Genomic DNA, 19281 nt, shown 5'->3' with positions numbered 1-19281 from the left:
GACAGAGATAACTGGAAGACAAAACAACATAGGTAGATCTGAGATGAATGGAACATTTCAGGTTGGTACAAAACAAAAGCCTCACTGAAAAACGTACAGAAAGAAAAGGATCTGCTCTTTTCTGGCAGTAATAGATGCTTGACTGTGAAACTGAAAGATGAATTATTTCCCACATTGTACTTTGCAGCACATTAAATCAAAATTTTACAAGGATCCCAGATATGCAGAAGACTTAAGCGTGTGCTTAACTTTGTGCTCATGAGTGGTGACATAAAAGAGTTAATGGGCTATTTTTCACATGATTGCAGTTAAATGCTTCCCTGAGCTTGCAGCTTTTGTACAACAAATACCTGCACTGGAGAAGTTCAGAGAAAATGCAGAGCAGATAACCTTCAGCTAGAGTTTTTCAAGTGGACTAAAAGTGAGGGTCAGTCTTGTGCCTTGTGAGCTCTACAAGGGGAAGATTGTCTAACTGGATGGCTTGGAAGCAGTACAAATCTTCCATGGGATTAAATAGTGTTAACTGACATTTGTGGTACTTCCATACATTTCAGCAGGATACAAAGGAAGTTTTATGTGGCAGTGTCCAAAGGCAGAAAGTACACCGTCTTTCAACAGCAGTATGATTTTTATTGTCAGGACACCTTTGTGGAGATATGAGTTAGGCAGACAGAAGAAGGACCATGCCACTTTCAATCCTGTCCTCCTGTGATAAATCATAACCTCTTCCAGGATGTGTAAATCTGATGCACCTTACTTGGCACTAAAAACGTCCCCAAAATAAAGAGGTTCTTGAATCTCCAAACCTTATGTCATGGGGGTAGAGTTGAATTTCTTTCCGCAGTGCTTTCCTAGGGGTACATCTCCCTGTAAATGTGTTGAACTGTGCCTTTTGCTTAAATATGACCTTTATCAAAAATAGTGGTATCAATTAGCACTTAATACAAGAAACACTGCTTCATACTGAAGTGTAAAAAACTCAGACCTCTGATAGTCTGAAATATTATGGCTTTAAATTTGATTATTTCTCTTTATGTCCTTGTAAATCATCAGGTGCTATAGTATGAAGTATTTTAAAATATTACATAGTGTAGCTATATATTATGTGTAAACGCACATAATGCATGTGTACTATGTATAATTACATATGATGCTAAAATTTTCGTATTAATAAATAGCTATTAAATAACTACAGCATATCATGTTATTAATAGATTTTTCTGATTTGTGACTTACATTTATTGTAAACATAAATATAATCATAGATAAATTTTTGCAGTTGCAGATGGGTGTGTTTATCTTAGATTTAGACATTCTGCAGACTTTGTATTGGGATAATTGTTATGTTTTCTGAGATCTTTGGAACAAACCTCTGTGCCTGTGTGCTAAAATGTGATTCAGTAGTTTTTAAGACTATAAATGTTTAAAGTTTAAAGGTCTTCAAACATGTTTTGTTTTCCCCCTGCTTCAGTCCTAATTTCTTTGTCATTCTCCCTCTTTTTCTTCAGCTCAGCACTGTACAGTGCGGAGCAGCAAGGAGGCTTCAGTGTGCTTTAGCCTTCACTTGGTCTCTCAGGATTCTCTCTTTTTCTGTTCATCTGTAGGGACTTCTCTGGTATCAAAAAAGACTGGGGGTTGAAGGGATCAAGGTCAGCCCTGCCAAGAAGGACTTGGGAGTGCAGGTGGACAGGAGGCTGGACATGACCCAGCAATGGCACTCACAGCACAGAAAGCCAATTGTATCCTGGGTTGCATCCAAAGGAGTGTGGGCAGCAGGATGAAGGAGGAGATTCTGCCCCTTTGCTCTACTCTGGCGAGACCTCACTTGCAGTGCTGCATCCAGCTCTGGGGTTTCTGCACAAAAAAGGACAGACCTGTTACAGCAATTTCAGAGGAGGCCACCAAAATGATTAAAGGGACAGAGCACCTCTCCTTACAAGGAAAGGCTGAGAGAACTGGGAATGTTCAATCTGGAAAAGGGAAGGCCTTAAGGTGACCTAATTGTGGCCTTCCAGTACCTGGAGGGAAACCTACAAGAAAGATGGAGAGAGACTTTTTAACAAGAGCATGTAATGACAGGACAAGGGTAAGGGTTTCAGACTGAAAGAGAATAGGTTTGAGTTAAGTATTAGGAAAAAAAGTATTTGCTGTGATGGTGGCGATGCACTGGAAGCAGTGCCCAGAGAAGTTGTGGATGCCTCATCCCTGGAACCGTTCAAGCCAGGTTGGATGGGGCTCTGAGCAACTGGTATCATGAAAGGTGTTCCTGCCCATGGCATGAGGATTGGGGTTAGATGATTTTTAAAGTCCTTTCCACCCCGTTCTATTATTTAATGACAGTAAAAACGCGTAATGGGACTATTCAGGATTTCTGACAATTAAAATACAGTTTAGTTGGGAACTTAAGCAGGTAAGATGCAAGTGGAGGGGATACTCAGACTGTAGGCTTAATTCATCCTTGCTGGAAAGGATCCTTGCTGGAAAGGAAGAAATGCAAACCCCTGGGCTTTGCTGGAGGTACAGATGAGAGTTGCTAGATGAGGGACTTTGGTGATGGCGCCGTGGCGTAGTCCTTAGCTTGCAGCTTCTGCATTCCTCCTCCACTGCACCCTGACCTTTCCCAGGCCTTGGCCACCACTGACCCTTTCTTTTCATCTTCCTTTTCACCAGCTCCTGGAGCTATCCCCCTTTGGAGGTAGTGGTTAAATTTGGTTGCTTCTGTGCTAATTGCTTGGCAGTCTGGAAAAAGCTGTCTTTGGAGGGTTACGTAATGGGGAGAGGGAGAGAGGGAAGCAAAAGATTGTCCTGCTTCTCACATCAGTATAAGCCCGGGGAGAGGAAAACAATGAATATTTTTATTTATTATTTATATGGTGCCATAAATGTACTTGGCACTTTGCAGTCAAATAAAAGACAATGGCCCTGCCACCAAAATTTGGCAGCCTGAGAGATGAGAGCTGGCTCCTTCAGCTGAATGATCAGGGCTGAATTAGTGGTGGGGAAGGGATGCAAGTATGAGATCTACAGGATTTAAAAAAAAAAAAGTATACAACACCTGTACCCCCACACTTTCATTCCTGATGCCTAGTGACTGTGACATTTGGAGTTATATGCACATACATATACTTGATAAATATTTGGCAGGTTTTGCCTTTCTGGGCATTTTTACTTCACTGCATGGAAAGAAGCCTTGCTTCTCCCAGGCCTTTGTCTACTCAAGGTCAAACTTCCCCTAAATCTCAGTGGCCCAGTAGACTTGTTTCCTTCAGGTGTAGCTCAGTGCTACACACATGGAAGTGCCAGTCACATGGGAATGATATGGCTTTCATTTCTCTGTCTTACACTTGCAGGTAGGAGGCAGCTTTCATCAGAAGGTTAAAGGAAGGCATTCTCTCCCAGCTCTGGGAAGGTGCTGCCCTGTCTGAAGAGTCCTGCTTTTTTTGCTTTGCCTTTCTGCTCTACAGATGTGCTTAAGAAATCTCACAATGTCTTTACTAAGCTTTTAAAATTGCTTGGATGAAAATTATGGGCCCTGTGAAGTCTTTTACAGGTTTGCCAGGCTTGTGCAGGGTTTCACTGTGCTGCCCAGTGGATAGTGCCCACATAATAGTAGGTTGGCTACTGTTAGTATTCAGAAGACAGGAGGATCTGACCTTCCTTTGTACGTGAAAATGTTAGTGAAAAATGGAATTGCTTCCCCACCAAACTACATCCTCTGAATTTCTCAGACTGTTTCATAATTTGTTAACCAGCCATCTCATGTGCAAACAAAGCGGATTTTAAATTCCTCTGTACTTAGCTGTCACCTCTCTTCTCAAGGTCTTTTTAATCAGTTAATTTTCTCCCTCTGAATGAACATCTACACTCCTAATGATATTAACATGAGTGTAGTAAGTGGCATCTTTCTGCCTCATGAATTTCTCTTTTGTGTTTGCCTGGAATTATTCAGTAGATACCCTTTGACCCACTGTGTTTAGCTTCCAAGGAACCTGACTTTCAAGAACTAAATACATGGCATGATTTGATGCTGGATAAACAGAAGATCTCCATCCTTTACATGCACACAACCAAAAGTTAAGTGTACCGTTGCTATGATTTCATAGCACCCATCATTGCAACAGATATGACTGTGGTGTTCTGATACCATACATACTAACACTTGAGCTGTGCAAGCAGCTTTTGGCTCTGACTGGTGAAGCTCAGTCATTCTACTACAGATTTCTGGTCAAGCTTGAGGGACACCTAACAGTGACTTGAAACCTATATACTGCCAAATGTGTCCTGAGGAATATTTAAGGCTTCAGTATTACCTGTTGGGTGGAGAAACTGCGCAAAACCTTTGTAATGTTCACACACTTGCCCCACCCAGAAGACTCCTGGTGTGCTGGTGTGGGTGGGCTCTGTCTGTATGTGATGCTGGGATCCTGCAGTGGCCTCTGAGACCTGATGTATCTGCAGTGCTTGGGTCAGTATGAAGGCAGTGTGGTGGCAGCAGGCACAAGTAGGTGTGTCCATGGAGGACGTGGGATCCCCGACATAGCATCTATTTGGGGTGACGCTGCACTGCCCAAGGTGCAGAAGTGGCACAGAGCAGGTCTCTACATAGCAATCCAGCTTGCAAAGAGGCTGCACAATCCTACTGTGTGCACTGCTCTGGCAATAACCGCATGTGATGGAGGCTTCTTCCACCAATTGGATCTCTGCTTTCATCTCAAATATTTTGCAAGGACAACTATTTTTAAAGTTGCTATATTTGAACTCTTTTCTTTTGCTTTCACCTGTCCCCCCTCACCTCTGCATTGTCACCAGGTGTTCTGTTCCCTTTCCCGACCCACATGTGCCCATATTTCACCAACAGACATTCACAGATATTTTTCTTTTTTGTTTGTGGGTCTGACCCATACTACATCTTCCTTTAAAAGGGACTTTAATAGAATTCTTTGCCAACTTCACTGCAGTCAGCTGCACTAACTGATAACTCCTTTCTCGGACTTATCTAGAGCAATTCATGGGTGAAAGCAATATGCAAAGCAAGACAGAGAATTTGAAACATCACTGGGTACTGAATAATAAGATAAACCACAAAGTCAAAGTCTGAGGTAGGACAGGGTAATTTTATGCCCTTCCAAAAGCTACATATTTGATTTGGCGCTGTTGGGTCCCCTTTTTTTTTAGCTTCCTTTTTTTGTTTATAAATCAAGACGTGTTTTTTGACTAGTGAAGATAAGAAACTGGGGTTTCAGGAAGAGTTGATGTGGCACCTGGATTCAGAGCTGTGAGGAGTCCCAGCAACTGCTGAGGAGGCAGAGAATGTTATTGTGATGGAATGCAGGAGAGAAATAAAAAGAGATAGGGTAAAAGGATGATCTGAAAACTCATAGTCATTTGGAAATGGCTGAGAGTTCCACCTTGGAAATAAAAAATATCTGTAACATCGAAACTACATGACTATACAGAGGGGAGAGGAATGCTTTAGGAATGAATCTTGAGAATTATCTGTACAAGAGAGTCATTAATAATAGAGAATGAGCAGCACAGTCACTTTAGTCTGCTCTCCTCACACATTTGTACAAGTGCTAAAATTTAGGTCTGCAGTATGATTTTCTGCCTATACTGTTGGGCTGGCACAGCTGGCACACTCCTAGCTGGGATGCAATTTTGTCAATTTTAAAGTGCCTACAACACCAAGACACCAACAGTTGCAAGTTCCGTACTTGAAATCTGTAGAGCACCTCCTCTACCAGGACAGATGACAGAGGCACGGGTTTGTGGTTGTGCTTATGTGCACAATCCAAGCTGCAGAAAGAAAAGAATACAGTAAAAGCCCTGGAGATGGTGCTGGTAGTGTTGATTGACATTCCAGAAACAAATTGATTACTACCTGAATGCATATCAGGACAGAGTTGCAGCTTTGAAGAACTTGAAAGCTGAAAGTGAGGGATTGACAAAACATGATCTAACACAGAGAGGCCCTGAGAAGAGTAATAATGAGCATGAACACTGAGTACATTGCTTGTGTTGCCTTACTGCAAGCTTTTTTACTGTAACATTCTCTCAGCATCTTTGGGTCTTGATCAGATTGTTCTTGATACGATGGAGAGCATGTTCACCAACCAAAGTTAAGTCAAGGAAAGACCTACAGGATACAGGCAAAGGACAACAGCAAGAATGGTTGCAGGTCCATATAATACAGCTTGCAAAGAAAGACTAAAGAAACTGGGCTTCTTTAGCTGCAGTCAAAGAATATGGTGAAGCAGCAGCACAATGGTCTTCAAATATATAAAATGCACCTTCAGAGGAGAAGAAACTATTTGGATATCCCTGCCCATGGACGAGATAACAGAAAATATTGCAGTTGTATTTGCAGCTGGATGGCTTTAGTTCAGATACTTGGAAGAACTTTCCAGTAGTAGTAGTAAAGCTCTGGTGGGCATTGTCCAGGGCATGGAGGAGTCTCCAGCACCAGCCATCTTCCACAGTGGGCTGGATTAAGAGCTGTCAGTGTTGTAACTCGTGGGCAGCTCCTCTCGCCGTGATTACCCCGAGCGGTGGCGTGCTGGGTGGCGAGGGAAGAGAACGGGCAGTGAAGCTCTGCAGTCCCAGTTGTCGGCACGGGGACAGACAGAGGTGACACGGGACTTAGGGGTGAACACAATGGTTTTATTCAGCGAGCCCCAAAACCCTCAAGGGAGGGTGAACAAAGGTTTTATACAGGAACGCAAGAGGAGGGGTATAGGAACAGCAACCAATGAGGGTAGAGCAGGGGAGGAGTTTAGGGTGGGACTAACATATCACAAACCTATCAGGGGAAACAGGGGAGGGGAATAACACAAAGTAACCAATAGGGTGTTGAACCTCACTAAATGGACAGGGAATTCTCTGGAAGCAGGGGAGGAGGATAGGAGGAGTGACAGGGAATGTTTTGGGGAAAGGGGCAGGGAAAGGGGGGATTGACAATTTGGAGAGGAGGGGGTTAGGGAAGAGCTTGGGAAGATTAACAGCTGGGGAAGGGAGGAGATTGGGGCGGGGGGGTGAACAAACACTGAACAAATATCAAATCAAAGAAAAAACACAACACAACATGTCAGGAATGGTGATGTCCAGGAGAGACTCACCAGAGAGATAGAGGTGGAAGAGATATCTCTCAGGGTCAAATCCAGGTTTGTGATTCTGAGTCATTGTTTGTGGTGCAGCTTGGGGACAAAAATGATATATTTTGGCAATAAGGACCAAAAAAAAGCTCTTTCTCTTTGAGAGTTGTCCATTAGCTGTGAAGGAATTAATTTCCAGCTGAAACGGAGGACATAGAAGGCAGCTATAGCAAGACATGCTGCTTGGACATGTGTACCCTATCAGGACTTAAGTACAAACACAGAGCTACCTCAGAGTTAGACCTGAAAACCATTTACCTACTCTTCAATTTTTAAGATTCTGAAGGAAGCTCTTGTGCAAACAGCCTGGTTGGATTTTCAGGCAATGAAGAAAGGGGCAAGCTGACTGCAGTGACATGCAACTGTACCAGAACAAGAGGAGACAATTGAGGATGTTTGGGCAATGCAAAGAGGTTATACATTAGGAGGGTGGTGGGCATTTCAGTCTTGTTGCTACCCATAGTGGTTGGCTCCCTGTACTTTTGGAGGGAGATGTCCTGAGAGCTGAATGGTCCAGTGGCTAGATTCATTTGGGCTGCTGTAGATGTCTAGAGCTATTTTAGGTGTCCAAACTACCCTCAGGTGGCAGGCAGATTTGACACAGGGACTATGAGAGACCAGTTCCCAGGGTGAAGTTCCCTAGGCATCTCACCTTGGCACCTACTTTTGGGTAAATGAAGTGAACTCAAAGTATCTAATCAGGGCTTAAGCTCTTTTGGACTTGAAGCTAGCAGAGGATCTGAATTTGTGACTCTCAGTTTGATTTGTCAGAGCTGTGGGTCTCCCTGTGGTAGAGAACTAAAACTGGTCATCTGGGCCTTACTCCCAGAGAAGCTGTATAAGCACTACACCCACACACCCAGCCTTGCACCAAGTTCTACCAGCTCATTATGTTATTCAGCAGTGGATTGATTTGGGCTTTTTTGCAGCAGTGTAAAAGTAGATCGGCTGTTAAAAAAGAGACTTTTTGTTGCAAGAGCCTGCTGAGTTTGGGAAACTGCTTTCAATGCTATTGGCAAACACTTTACAGTGTAAACAGGGCCCACATGAGGCAGATAAATAAGTGCAGATGTGCTTTTCTGTAGGATCCATTCAGTGATAGACAATATATTGGAAAAAAAAAAATCTCATCAAATTAATTGTGGCCAATTAGACATAACCCCTTCCCCTCATCTCTAAATCCCCTCCAATTGCTGCTGCATGAATGGGAAGAGCTCCTATCACCTGTTTCATTATGCAGATTGATACCCGAACATCTGAGAACAATGCTGCTTTCTGCGCGGCATGGCTCCAAATTGCTAATGAAACAGCTCTGCCAGCTGAGTCACTTAAACCCGCTTTCACTGCTGCTGTCGACAGCTCTCGTGGAGAGATATGGAGGGGAGTGGCAAAGGAGCTCTCCCCCCTGAATGTGCTAACAGCTTCCAGCCTGTGTGTTTATTGCTCTCCAGAGGAGGAAGATTTCTGCTCTCTGACTCGGGGAGGTTACTTTTGCAAAGCCGAGGTCTGCTTTGCGCTTAATGCGCCTTGATTTCAGTTTGTGGAGTGAGGGGTTGAACAGGCAGGCAGCCACTGGGCTCTGAACATAGATGTCTCGTGTCCCAGAGCTACCGCAGCCCTTCAGGCATCCTCAGTGCCTGCTTTCCACCCTCATCTCTAGCATCCACCTTCACAATTGATAGGAAGCATGTGTGACTTCTTTCATGGGTAAGAGGATGTACACATCACGTTGGGTACATAATAGGGGAACATCTCACAACAGAGGTTCCATGGTGAATGAGTGGGATACATCTCTGTCTGGGGCTCTTAGGGTACAGGACTGCAGCTGAGCTCTGCTGGTTCCCTCACAGGCAGTCACCCTTTGAGGAAGGTAGAGCTGGGCAGCAGGATGGGTCTCCTGCTACAGGCAAGTATAACGTTGGGCTCCTACAAGTGTGGACCCTATACAGCTGGGTTTTCTCAGAAACTGATATAGTTGCTTATCTTCACTTCCCCTAGTACCACGCTTTTTTTTTGCCAGAACCTTACAGGACTCCTATTCACAGATGCCTGGAGTGGAGTTGTTGTGACTTAAAGCTCTGACAAGAGAAATAATGGGACAGAGCTCTAATTAATCTACATTCTGACCCTTTCTGTCCATATCTGTGGTTAATTCCTTTGTCTGTGTTCACTGCAGCATTGAGATTACCCCTGCACAGGCTTCCTCCATGTAATGGTTCCTGCATTGTTCATCATCTCCTCCCTCATGTCTCAGACTCCCTATAGACCCATCTGCCAAAGAGCCCTGCTTCCCTGGGGCTGATATTCATGATCCGTGCTCTTGGTCCCAGACCCTGGGAGAAATCAAACAAGTGGCTTTCCTTTCTCAACTCTGTGACAATCTATCAATTAAGTTTCCTCTTTACAGATTATCTCCAGCTCTTCCACACATTCCTCTACCGTGCTGGCAGAAGAGGACACACTCCTTCCCCATCTGTCCCATGAACTTTCTGGGAAGGCTCATATGTCTTCTTGTTCCCTTAGGATGAGCTGTGTGGGACAGAAATTAATTTAGAATGATGCAATATTTTTTGATTCTGGAGAGCTCATTGGAGATCCCTTCATCCCTGGACTGGGCTGTGCCCACTTACTACCAAGAAACACACATGGGGATTTTTGAACTTCTCTCTTATCAGAAAACTGCATGCATGTACTGCTATTGCTTCTCAAATATGGAGAAGTAGCTGCTTATCTCTGGCTGCATTAACTATGGAGTCAGCTGGACATTGGTTACTTTCAGCTTTGTAAATATTAAGCTAGGTTAGCTGGGAATCTGTGTTCCTCTTGGCACTCAAGTCTGGTGTGGGCCCCATATGGATCCTTTCATATAATTTCCTGTCTTGCTGTTCACCAAGCTATTGCTGTAGTGTGTGTGCATGTTGGTGTGTGGAGAGTAATTTGCATTTGAAGATCTGTCCTGACTAAAGAATCAGCAGGAGATAAGGACTGGTGAGTGAATGAGTAGTATGTGAATTTGCAGAAGTCATCAACCTGACTTCTTTCTCTAGAAATGTGCTTTCCCTGTTGCCAGAAATAGTAATTTCTTACAAGAGAAATGTTTTCATTCATTTATCGATTGTCCAGGAGATTAAAAATTAAATTTGGAGCCTTTCACCTGTGGCTGCTATTATGGGCTCTGGAAGCAGCGTGGGGACAAAAAAAAGTTCAGAGTTGGGATTATTTCTCTTATCACAGGAAAATGCCTGACTCTGTAATCCTTCTTACTCCAATTGTAATCACCATGATGGAAGCAGACAAAACTAGAGATTGTGTCACTGGGAATGGAGGGTGGAAATATAAAATGGACATGCCAAAACTCAGTCAAACAAATGTTGGTCAGGCCTGCCTGATGCTTCTCCTGTTGACTGTACTCCGTCGGAGGGTTCTGTGGGAATGGGAATATCCTGTATGCCTTTAAGGTGGAGTTCTTCAGCCTCTGGGAGAGCAAGTTGCTCACACTGCAATCTCCTGGTTTAGCATGTCAGGGGAGAGACTGTGTTTCTTTGTGTCTGGCATGGCAGTGCCCTCCTTGTGATGGGTCCCCTAGGCTGCTGCTTTAATCAACTTAGTAAAAAAGAATAATTTTAGCATGCTGCGGTGATTTTTCTCCCATCAAAGTTTGCTTTCATTACAGTCTTTGATAGCTGTGAGTTTGTCTTCCTCCCTAGAGGGTGTGACAAAGTTCTAAGAGACACTTTACAGTCTATTTTATGCTATATGAAACTTCTGTTTTGTTGGTGATGCACTAACCTGAGTTCAGAAAAACAGCCCTGATGTTTTTTATTGGCTTAAAGCAGTAGGATACATGTTATCTCTCACACACTCCTATGAACATACAAGTTAGCCCATCTTGCCATCCAAACTGGAGAGATGAGTTGGCTGATACACAGAAACAGGTGAACAATGTGTTCACCTGTCCACAGACACAGCTTCTAGCTGTTCTCATGGCTGCGTTGTGAGTGAGATACCCTGCTTTAGGGGCTCTGGCCTCCTCAGCTGAGCTGACCAAGTTCCAAAATGGCTTTAAGTAGAGCTCAAGAACAAGGCTCATCTGCATATGTTTTAAGCTAGAACTGTCTGTAGATTGCCGCCCTGTAGAAGGTGGCAGTGCATGGCTGCACATATTCAAGTACCAGGTGCACTCCTGCTGTTAAATGGTTTTGGTCTGACCATTAGCCTGTTGTCAGTGTGCTTCTCAGGATCACAGAAATACATAGTCACAGCTGGGAGTCAAGAAATAACACCACGCAAGCTACTGCCTGACATATCCAGAGAGGAGGAGGCTTTCTTCCATTTAACCTACCTTTGCATCTTTTTCTTTACTGCTTATTCAGTTCCTGGTTTATAGTTCTGTGCTCCTTCTCATCTGCTGGTTCTAGGGGTTTTAAGCAGTCTTGATAATTGACAGTCTAAATTTTACTCCTCATAAAATCCCAGAGAGCACTGATTATGACTTGAGTTAAGCAAGCGGCATATAAAATCTCACAGGCTTGCAGCCATGGGGGAATGATATGATGAATGTATTTCTTGTGAGCAGCAAAAGCTTTGGAGTGTTCTGCCAGCTCTGTTCTGGGCATCAAATGGAACTAGTAACTTGCAGCCACTAATAGCATTTTATTTGGGACATTTGCCCAATACTTTGAAAGCTACTAATTTGTTTGGTGAAGTGGGTGTGAGGTGTGCTGAGAGGGCATCTCTTGTCATTAACTACTTTTCTATCTCTGTCAGGAGTGGGAAGCGTAAAGTCATCCACAGAGTTGAAAAAGATACTTCTTAGGAAATAAATGACGATTTGCGGGTAAAAAGCACATCACATAGACTTTATTGGAAACTGTTTCTTGACTGTATTCCAGCACGACTGTTACATTTTCCCTTTCCTTTTTCCTTTTGATCAAACCCCCTATTTAATCTCTGATCACTGACTATTTCATGCACTTAATCCAGAGTAGAGAAAAAGAACAGCTTGCTCAGATTTACTTCTTGTTTCTTAGGCATTAATATGAGATATTAATGTTTGAAAACAATAAAATATATATTCTTAATTATGTTTGCTACATGGTAGTAAAATAAAATCAGATCAAGCTTCCGACATTCTCCCAACCAGATGACTGCTTCCGTCTGAAAGACTGTAAGAAATGTTCCTTTTTCTGTCTCTTCAGTTCCAGAAACCAAATGACTTCTCACCCCCTTTCCGCTTCGGGACAGTTCCCAACGGCAGCACGGAAAGGAACATCCGCAACAACTACCCTGAAATGCACAGCTACATGGTGAAGTTCAATCAGAGGGGGGTGGACGATGCACTGTTCTCGCTGAAGACTGGGTGAGGCTTTCTTACATGCTTACTCACCACAGAAACCTGACTTTTTTCATGCTTCTTTGGAAAATTTACTTTTTAGGGTTTGAAAAATGAGCCTCTATTATCATTCCATGGTTAAAAGTATAGCTAGACCACACATAGCACAGTAGCACAGGACTCTGTGATTCTTTTTACCAGGTTTTTCTATTGAGATCTGTATAAAAGTTTCTGTTTTTGCTGTGTTTATAAGAATTTTAAAACAAAAAGAGGATCTACTGTATCCATGTGTACATAATCCATGTGTGTATTGGTCCTGAAAACCTTGCTTCATCAAGATGTTTCATGCCGATGGGTTTTTATGCATTCAGAAGAAAGGCTCACAGGTCTCTGTGGGCAAAGTTTTTTTCAGAGCATTTATATTGTCATCTGGAAATTCCTTTGTTTTCCCTCCTTCTGTGTATAAAAGATTATGTTAATCAGGAAGCTGTCAGACTAATCCCACCCCAGTGTATCACCAGCTAATACAATATAATGGAAGGTAGGTTTGAAGCAAATAGTTTAGAAGTAACCTACTCTCTGGAATATTTTAGTATCAAGGGCTAAGCAAAACATTGTTTGAATAATATGGAAGTATAAAAAAATGTGTTTCCTTGGGTAATTTTGGAGACATGGGAAAAATCGTTAGCAAAAAGCATGCTTGAATAGCTCATCCTATTTTAATAATAGTGAATCTGCAAAGGACCTAACTCAAAATGACATTTTGCAAGCCTTTGTCCTTTGTAATTAAAGACCTGCTCTCAGAACTGACCATTTTGGTTGTCAGAACCCAGCCACAGTGAACAAAAAATATTTTTGCTTACACTCATGTTGCACTCTTATGAAAAAGTTCATTTCAAAGCACAAATTAAGATGTTTAGCCAATTTAATTACTAGAGTGACTGAATATTCCTAAACCTCTTTGCCAGGTTCAGAGGCCTGCAGCCCATTAAAAACGGCTGCACCATAGTTGGATATCATCCTGAGAGGGTACATTTGCCAGGATAGTCATCATTCAGGAAATAAATATGCACTGTCCTGGAAATATATGGATGAAATTGAGTTCATCACTTGTGATAGATGTCATCCTGGCTTCATATTCACCCTTGGACAGACTTCCTCACAGATAAGGACTTGAACTGAGATAATCACCATACTGTAAATATATGTGCAGGAGGTGTATTGTAAACATAGTATGTGAGAGAGAATGTGCAACTGGAAGATCTTAGGTCATTTATCAGAAAATGTTTCATTTCAGATCTAGTGGGAGGATTTACTCATCAGCTGTCTTTGGGTTTGTGGAAGATGCAGCCTCCTGAGACTGCCCCCCACATCCAAATCAATTTGTTGCAGTATGAAAAGGCTCTCATCAGGCCATTGTGCTCTCTACACAGTCCATTATGGGGATTTCTTCGTGTTGAAACAGAATTTTTATTGTGATTTTCAGCTGAACATTCTTTAACAAAGACCAATTCAGCAGGGTAAAGCTGTTCTCGTGGCCAAGTTGACATTGGTAAAGATCTGGTAGTACTTTTCACAGTAACTGAGGGGTTAAACATAATGTCCTGGCTGTATTTGATTTGAAAAAAAAAAAGAATTTTTCTCAACTAAGTCAGGCCAGCATTTAAATTGAAGAAAATATCTTCCTTACTTCAATCCCTACTTTGCCATCTAATATTGATATATTTTATAAGACATTTTAGATTCTTTCAAGATGAAAGGCAGTACAGAAATATAAGCTAATCTTCAGGATATAGATCCCCTTGACTTCCTCTTCATTCATCTTTATCTAGCAGTATATGTGTATCCCAAATTTCCTTTAAGATCAGAAATGACGATTAGCAGATAGTCAGAAAGAAATAAACTATCCTCATTTATAACCCAGATTCACCTGTAAGACAGCTGTAGGCTTAGATTTTTTTAACTATGGTGAAGGTGAAGATGATGCCTGAAGGATGGGATACCATCCAGAGGGACCTGGACAGGCTCAAGAAGAGGGCACATGGGGATTTAATGGGATTTAACAAGACCCAGTGCAAGGTGCTGCACCTGGATTGGGGCAACCCCTGGTATCAACACCAGCTGGGGGATGAAGGGATCAAGGTCAGCCCTGCCAAGAAGGACTTGGGAGTGCAGGTGGACAAGAGGCTGGACATGACCCAGCAATGGCACTCATAGCACAGAAAGCCAATTGTATCCTGGGCTGCATCCAAAGGAGTGTGGGCAGCAGGATGAAGGAGGGGATTCTGCCCCTTTGCTCTGCTCTGGTGAGACCACAATTGCAGTGCTGCATCGACATGGACCTGTTGCAGAAATTCCAGAGGAAGCCACCAAGATGATTAAAAGGATAGAGCACCTCTTCTTACAAGGAAAGGCTGAGAAAATTGGGATTGTTCAGAAGAGAAGGCTTTAGGGTGACCTAATTGTGACCTTCCTGATGGGAACCTACAAGAGGGCTGGAGAGAAACTTTTTGTTAATGCATGTAGTGACAGGGCAAGGGGGAATGGTTTCAATCTGAAAGATTAGATAGATTAGGTATTAGAAAAAAAAATATTTTGCATGATGGTGGTGAAGCACTTTACTGTGGGGTGATGAAGTTGTGGATGCCCCATCCCTAGGAGTGTTTGGGGCCAGGCTGGATAGGGCTCTGAGCAACGTTGTCTAGTGGAAGGTGTTCCTGCCCATGTCATGGGAGTTGGTACTAGATTGTCTTTAAAATCCTTTCCAAGCCAAACCTTTTTATGATTCTACATAATATATTGCAGTACATCTTAAAGAGGTTAATTTCTTCCTTAGCTGCCTTAAAAACACCTTTTGATTTCATACAGGTGTTATGTTTTCTGTACTATACCCTCTTGTTTCTTGCCTCTGTGCAGGAAGTTGGATGCTTTCATTTATGATGCAGCAGTGCTAAACTACATGGCTGGCAGAGATGAAGGCTGCAAGCTGGTGACGATTGGGAGTGGGAAAGTGTTCGCCTCCACTGGCTATGGCATTGCCATCCAAAAGGACTCAGGCTGGAAGCGCCAGGTTGATCTTGCAATTCTACAGCTTTTTGGAGATGGTAAGTGACAAGAAAAAGAGGTGCTGGAATTTTCCTAAGAAATACCAAGTTTTGCATGTAAGAAATGGAAGTTTCTAGCTCTGGTGCTTCAGATGTGAGTTGAGAACATAGAATTATTATTGGGGTTTCTTTAGAGGCAACACACCAAAAATGCGAGAGTGTAACTTCTTTCATGTTATTGATGCAGGGTAGCAGTATCATCAAAAGCAGTGCCAAAAGCATTAAAGTTTTCATAGAACAAGCTCAGATATGTGTTTGAAAAATATCTTATGTAAAAAAATATCTTGTAAAAACAAGATTTCTGGTGTGAATTTTTTACTAGCTTTGAGGTTTTGCCATGACCAAACCCACTAATTATACCAGACTGTGGTTATTCCATACTTTATAGCTCTAGACAGAATCAATCCGTGCAGAGTTTACAGAATTAAAGGATAAATATTTCTTAATGAAAGAGCTAGATCAGATTTTCCAAAATATAAAAAACCAAACCAAAACAAACAAAAAACCAAAAACCAAACCAAACAAGGAAGAACTTGAGACTCAGAAGCATATTTTGGAATGAGTTTTTAACAAGAACATAATAGTTACCTATAATGTTCTTATTAGTTCACCTCTTAATATACAGAGAAATTGCTAGTACTGACAAAAACTGTTCATGGGAAAAGAAATTCCTTCTTAGCAAGTATTTTCCTGTTTTTCCATTTCACATTACATTTTCCAGGGTCCTTTTTTATGAATAAATAAAATTCACTGGTTATTTTATTTATAAGTATTCTTTTTCTCCCCTGAAATCTGAAAATAACATATGGTATTATAAATATGGAAAGAACATAACTTGGACATACTTCAGAAGGTTGGCCACCTGACAGATAGATTGTTCAGTTTCTTAAAAAGCCTAGTATGTATTATTTCAGAGAAGGATACATGTTCACCACAAAGCTTCAAAGACTCTGTTATGGCACTACTTAAATATATGGATTTTTTCCCCCTGCCACTGGACTGGAGATTGAAAATGTGAAAAACTAACTTTTCTAACAACATGAAACAATTTGTCATCCTGAAAAATTAGTTTGTTCTGAGTGTCTCAATATGTGCGTGCATGTGTTTACCTCTCTATCACCCCTCATGAAAGTACCATAATGGTAGTAAGTGGTGTATGAAATTAGAGTACAGAACATTTGCTCATAGCTGATATAAATTAGTAAAAGTTTTGATTGGTCAAAGCCCTTAGAAGTGTTGAATTTGGAAAAAATTAAAGGGAAGAAAACCAAATAAAAATACTGAATTTTGTTTTGGAACATTGCACCTGATTTTAATGAGCTATGGATATGATAGAAACAAAAATTGATTGAAAACAATCAATATTTTGATTCCAAGCTGGAAACGTACAATGTTTTCATCTAAAAGTGATTAATTTTTGTCTATCATTATCAGTCACTAATTTTTCCCTTCATTGACTTAATGGAAGTGGAAGTTTGTGAGGCCAGGTCTTCAGTCATGTGGTAGACAACTGTTTCAGGATCTTAGTGTAGACATCCAGCAAGTGTCATGGCTGTGCCCTGTGGTACAGCTTGTTATGGCAAATATCAGGCTTTGGAAAAATCCCGTTGACTTTCCTGTGGCAAATGGACTCTTGCCCCCATCAGAAGGGCAGTCAGAATATATTATGGATGTTGTAGATGTGGAAAAAGAATGTGGAGACTGGAAATTACATTAGATCAGCTTCTTGCTTTCAGTCTGCTCCAGTTTGAGCTCTTCAGACACTGCAGGATTATCTAATCTGTTTCTTTCATCCTGTCTGTCATTCTAGGGGAGATGGAGGAGCTAGAAGCTCTCTGGCTCACTGGCATTTGTCACAATGAGAAGAATGAGGTTATGAGCAGCCAGCTGGATATAGATAACATGGCAGGTGTCTTCTACATGTTGGGAGCAGCCATGGCCCTCAGTCTCATCACCTTCATCTGTGAGCATCTCTTCTACTGGCAATTCCGCCACTGTTTCATGGGTGTCTGCTCTGGCAAGCCCGGTGTGGTCTTCTCCATCAGCAGGGTGAGTGCCATTAACTGTCATGGATGGATAGAGGCTTTATTTAGACAGTCCTAGGTACTGGAGATGGGAATATCCACCAAGACTGTCTAATACACAGGTGGCAGTCTGCACAGTGTCATCTTTGCACTGTTAATGTTGAAAAAACGTGCTCGTTTTTTTCCGTGACATCTCTGGTCTCTGCTGGATTATGGTAAAGAAAATGGAAATTTCACGTGGAGAGGAAAACACAGAAGAAGACAAGTTAACTGTTACTGTTTGCTCCCCCAAAATGAGTTGTGAGTTGTAATCAAGTAATGATGGATAGTATGATTAGAAATTCAGGAGTTTTACATTGCCCTCTAAATTGCAGCTTTTCAGCTGACCTTTTGTTAACTAGAAGTGTGCCTTCATTGACAGTCAGAAGTCCTTAACCGAAAGCCATGCCCTGAACTATGCAAAAATCTTTCTACAGAGGATGACCACATAAACTTAGCAATTGCTTTATGCAAATCTGCCTTAGGGTACAACATTTACATTTAAAACAGATTCTAGCCATTTCTGAGTCATCTTCTACTATTAGTGTTGCTAGCAGTTTCCCATTTTGAGCTTTATTTTCCTTCTTTCAAGCCACTGGTCCATTCTCCTAATCTATTCTGAAGTGAGGTCAAATCTTGGTATTTTTTAGCTCAGCTGATGTAGCAGAAGTTTCTTTGATTGTACAAGGAGTATATAATTGCTGCATAACATATTGAAGAGAAATGACAAAGCCTTTTGAATGCAAGGGCACAGCCTCTCTTTCTATATTGTTAGTTTCTGATGTGGTTTAGTCTGGAGATGAGATGGGGTGTTGTGTTTGGTGACCCTAAGATAAGAATAGATTATTTTATTCTGTGGTTATCTCTTAGACCTGGGCTAGGTTGGTGAAAGGTCTGAAAAATGTTAATCATCTGCTAGCTGCTGAGAAACCATGATAACATGATGTGATGGTGTCCATTTCACAATTGACATTAATCATCAGGCACCATGTGGTAGGTCAGGAAATAAAGGAGCCTCTTATGTTCTGTTCCTACAGATAGCCCTTGCAAACAGTCATGGGTGAAAGGAGCTTGTGAAAAATGTGGAGAAATTTGGCCTTTCTCTCATGTGATTTGAGGTTGATTAGAGGACTTCTGCTTTCAGGGGTGTCAATTTAGAGCCTGTTATCACTGTTAAATTTAACAGAATGCAGTTAAGAATTCTATTGTACCTCAGTAAACCACATGCAAAATACCTACATATCTATTGAAGAGTTCTGCTCTTTCTCTGTTTCCTTTTCTAATCTGTACTGGTGTTAAAGGTAGCTAAGTTTATGACAAATTAAGCTGTTCCCTTTTAAGTTAGCTCCTGTGTCAGTGATTCACTGATGCCCAGATGTTTTTCAGGGGCCAAAACAGACTTTCATCCTTTCATCCACACAGAATCACGTCTTGATTCTTTTATTCCCAAGGATGTTATTGTCCCCATTTGCAATTCTGTGTTATACCTACTAGGCTTGACTAACTCTTACAGATGCAAGCAGGCATTCCTGCATCCTGGAGATACAACTTGAAACAAAGCAGAGGAAGAGGAATGGAGGGAAAAGAAAAATGTGAGGGTCAAGAAAGAGGGTCAGAGCAGCAAGGGTTGG

General features: G+C 41.8%; 1 protein-coding gene across 7 annotated transcripts in view; it reads left to right on the top strand.

Moving 5' to 3' along the window:
* Nucleotides 1-19281, top strand: part of GRIN2B (glutamate ionotropic receptor NMDA type subunit 2B) — a 232618-nt gene that overhangs the window by 191403 nt on the left and 21934 nt on the right. For all 7 annotated transcript variants that reach the window (XM_072923325.1, XM_072923321.1, XM_072923324.1 and 4 more), the window contains 3 exons: nt 12350-12510; nt 15400-15587; nt 17398-17636. In XM_072923325.1, coding sequence (XP_072779426.1) covers nt 12350-12510; nt 15400-15587; nt 17398-17636 — 588 coding nt within the window. The remainder of the gene's footprint in view (nt 1-12349; nt 12511-15399; nt 15588-17397; nt 17637-19281) is intronic.

Source organism: Taeniopygia guttata, chromosome 1A, assembly GCF_048771995.1.
Source record: "Taeniopygia guttata chromosome 1A, bTaeGut7.mat, whole genome shotgun sequence".
NCBI classification, from domain to species: domain Eukaryota; kingdom Metazoa; phylum Chordata; class Aves; order Passeriformes; family Estrildidae; genus Taeniopygia; species Taeniopygia guttata.
The sequence above is the reverse complement of the archived record's forward strand: the minus strand, read 5'-3'. Positions and strand labels throughout refer to the sequence as shown.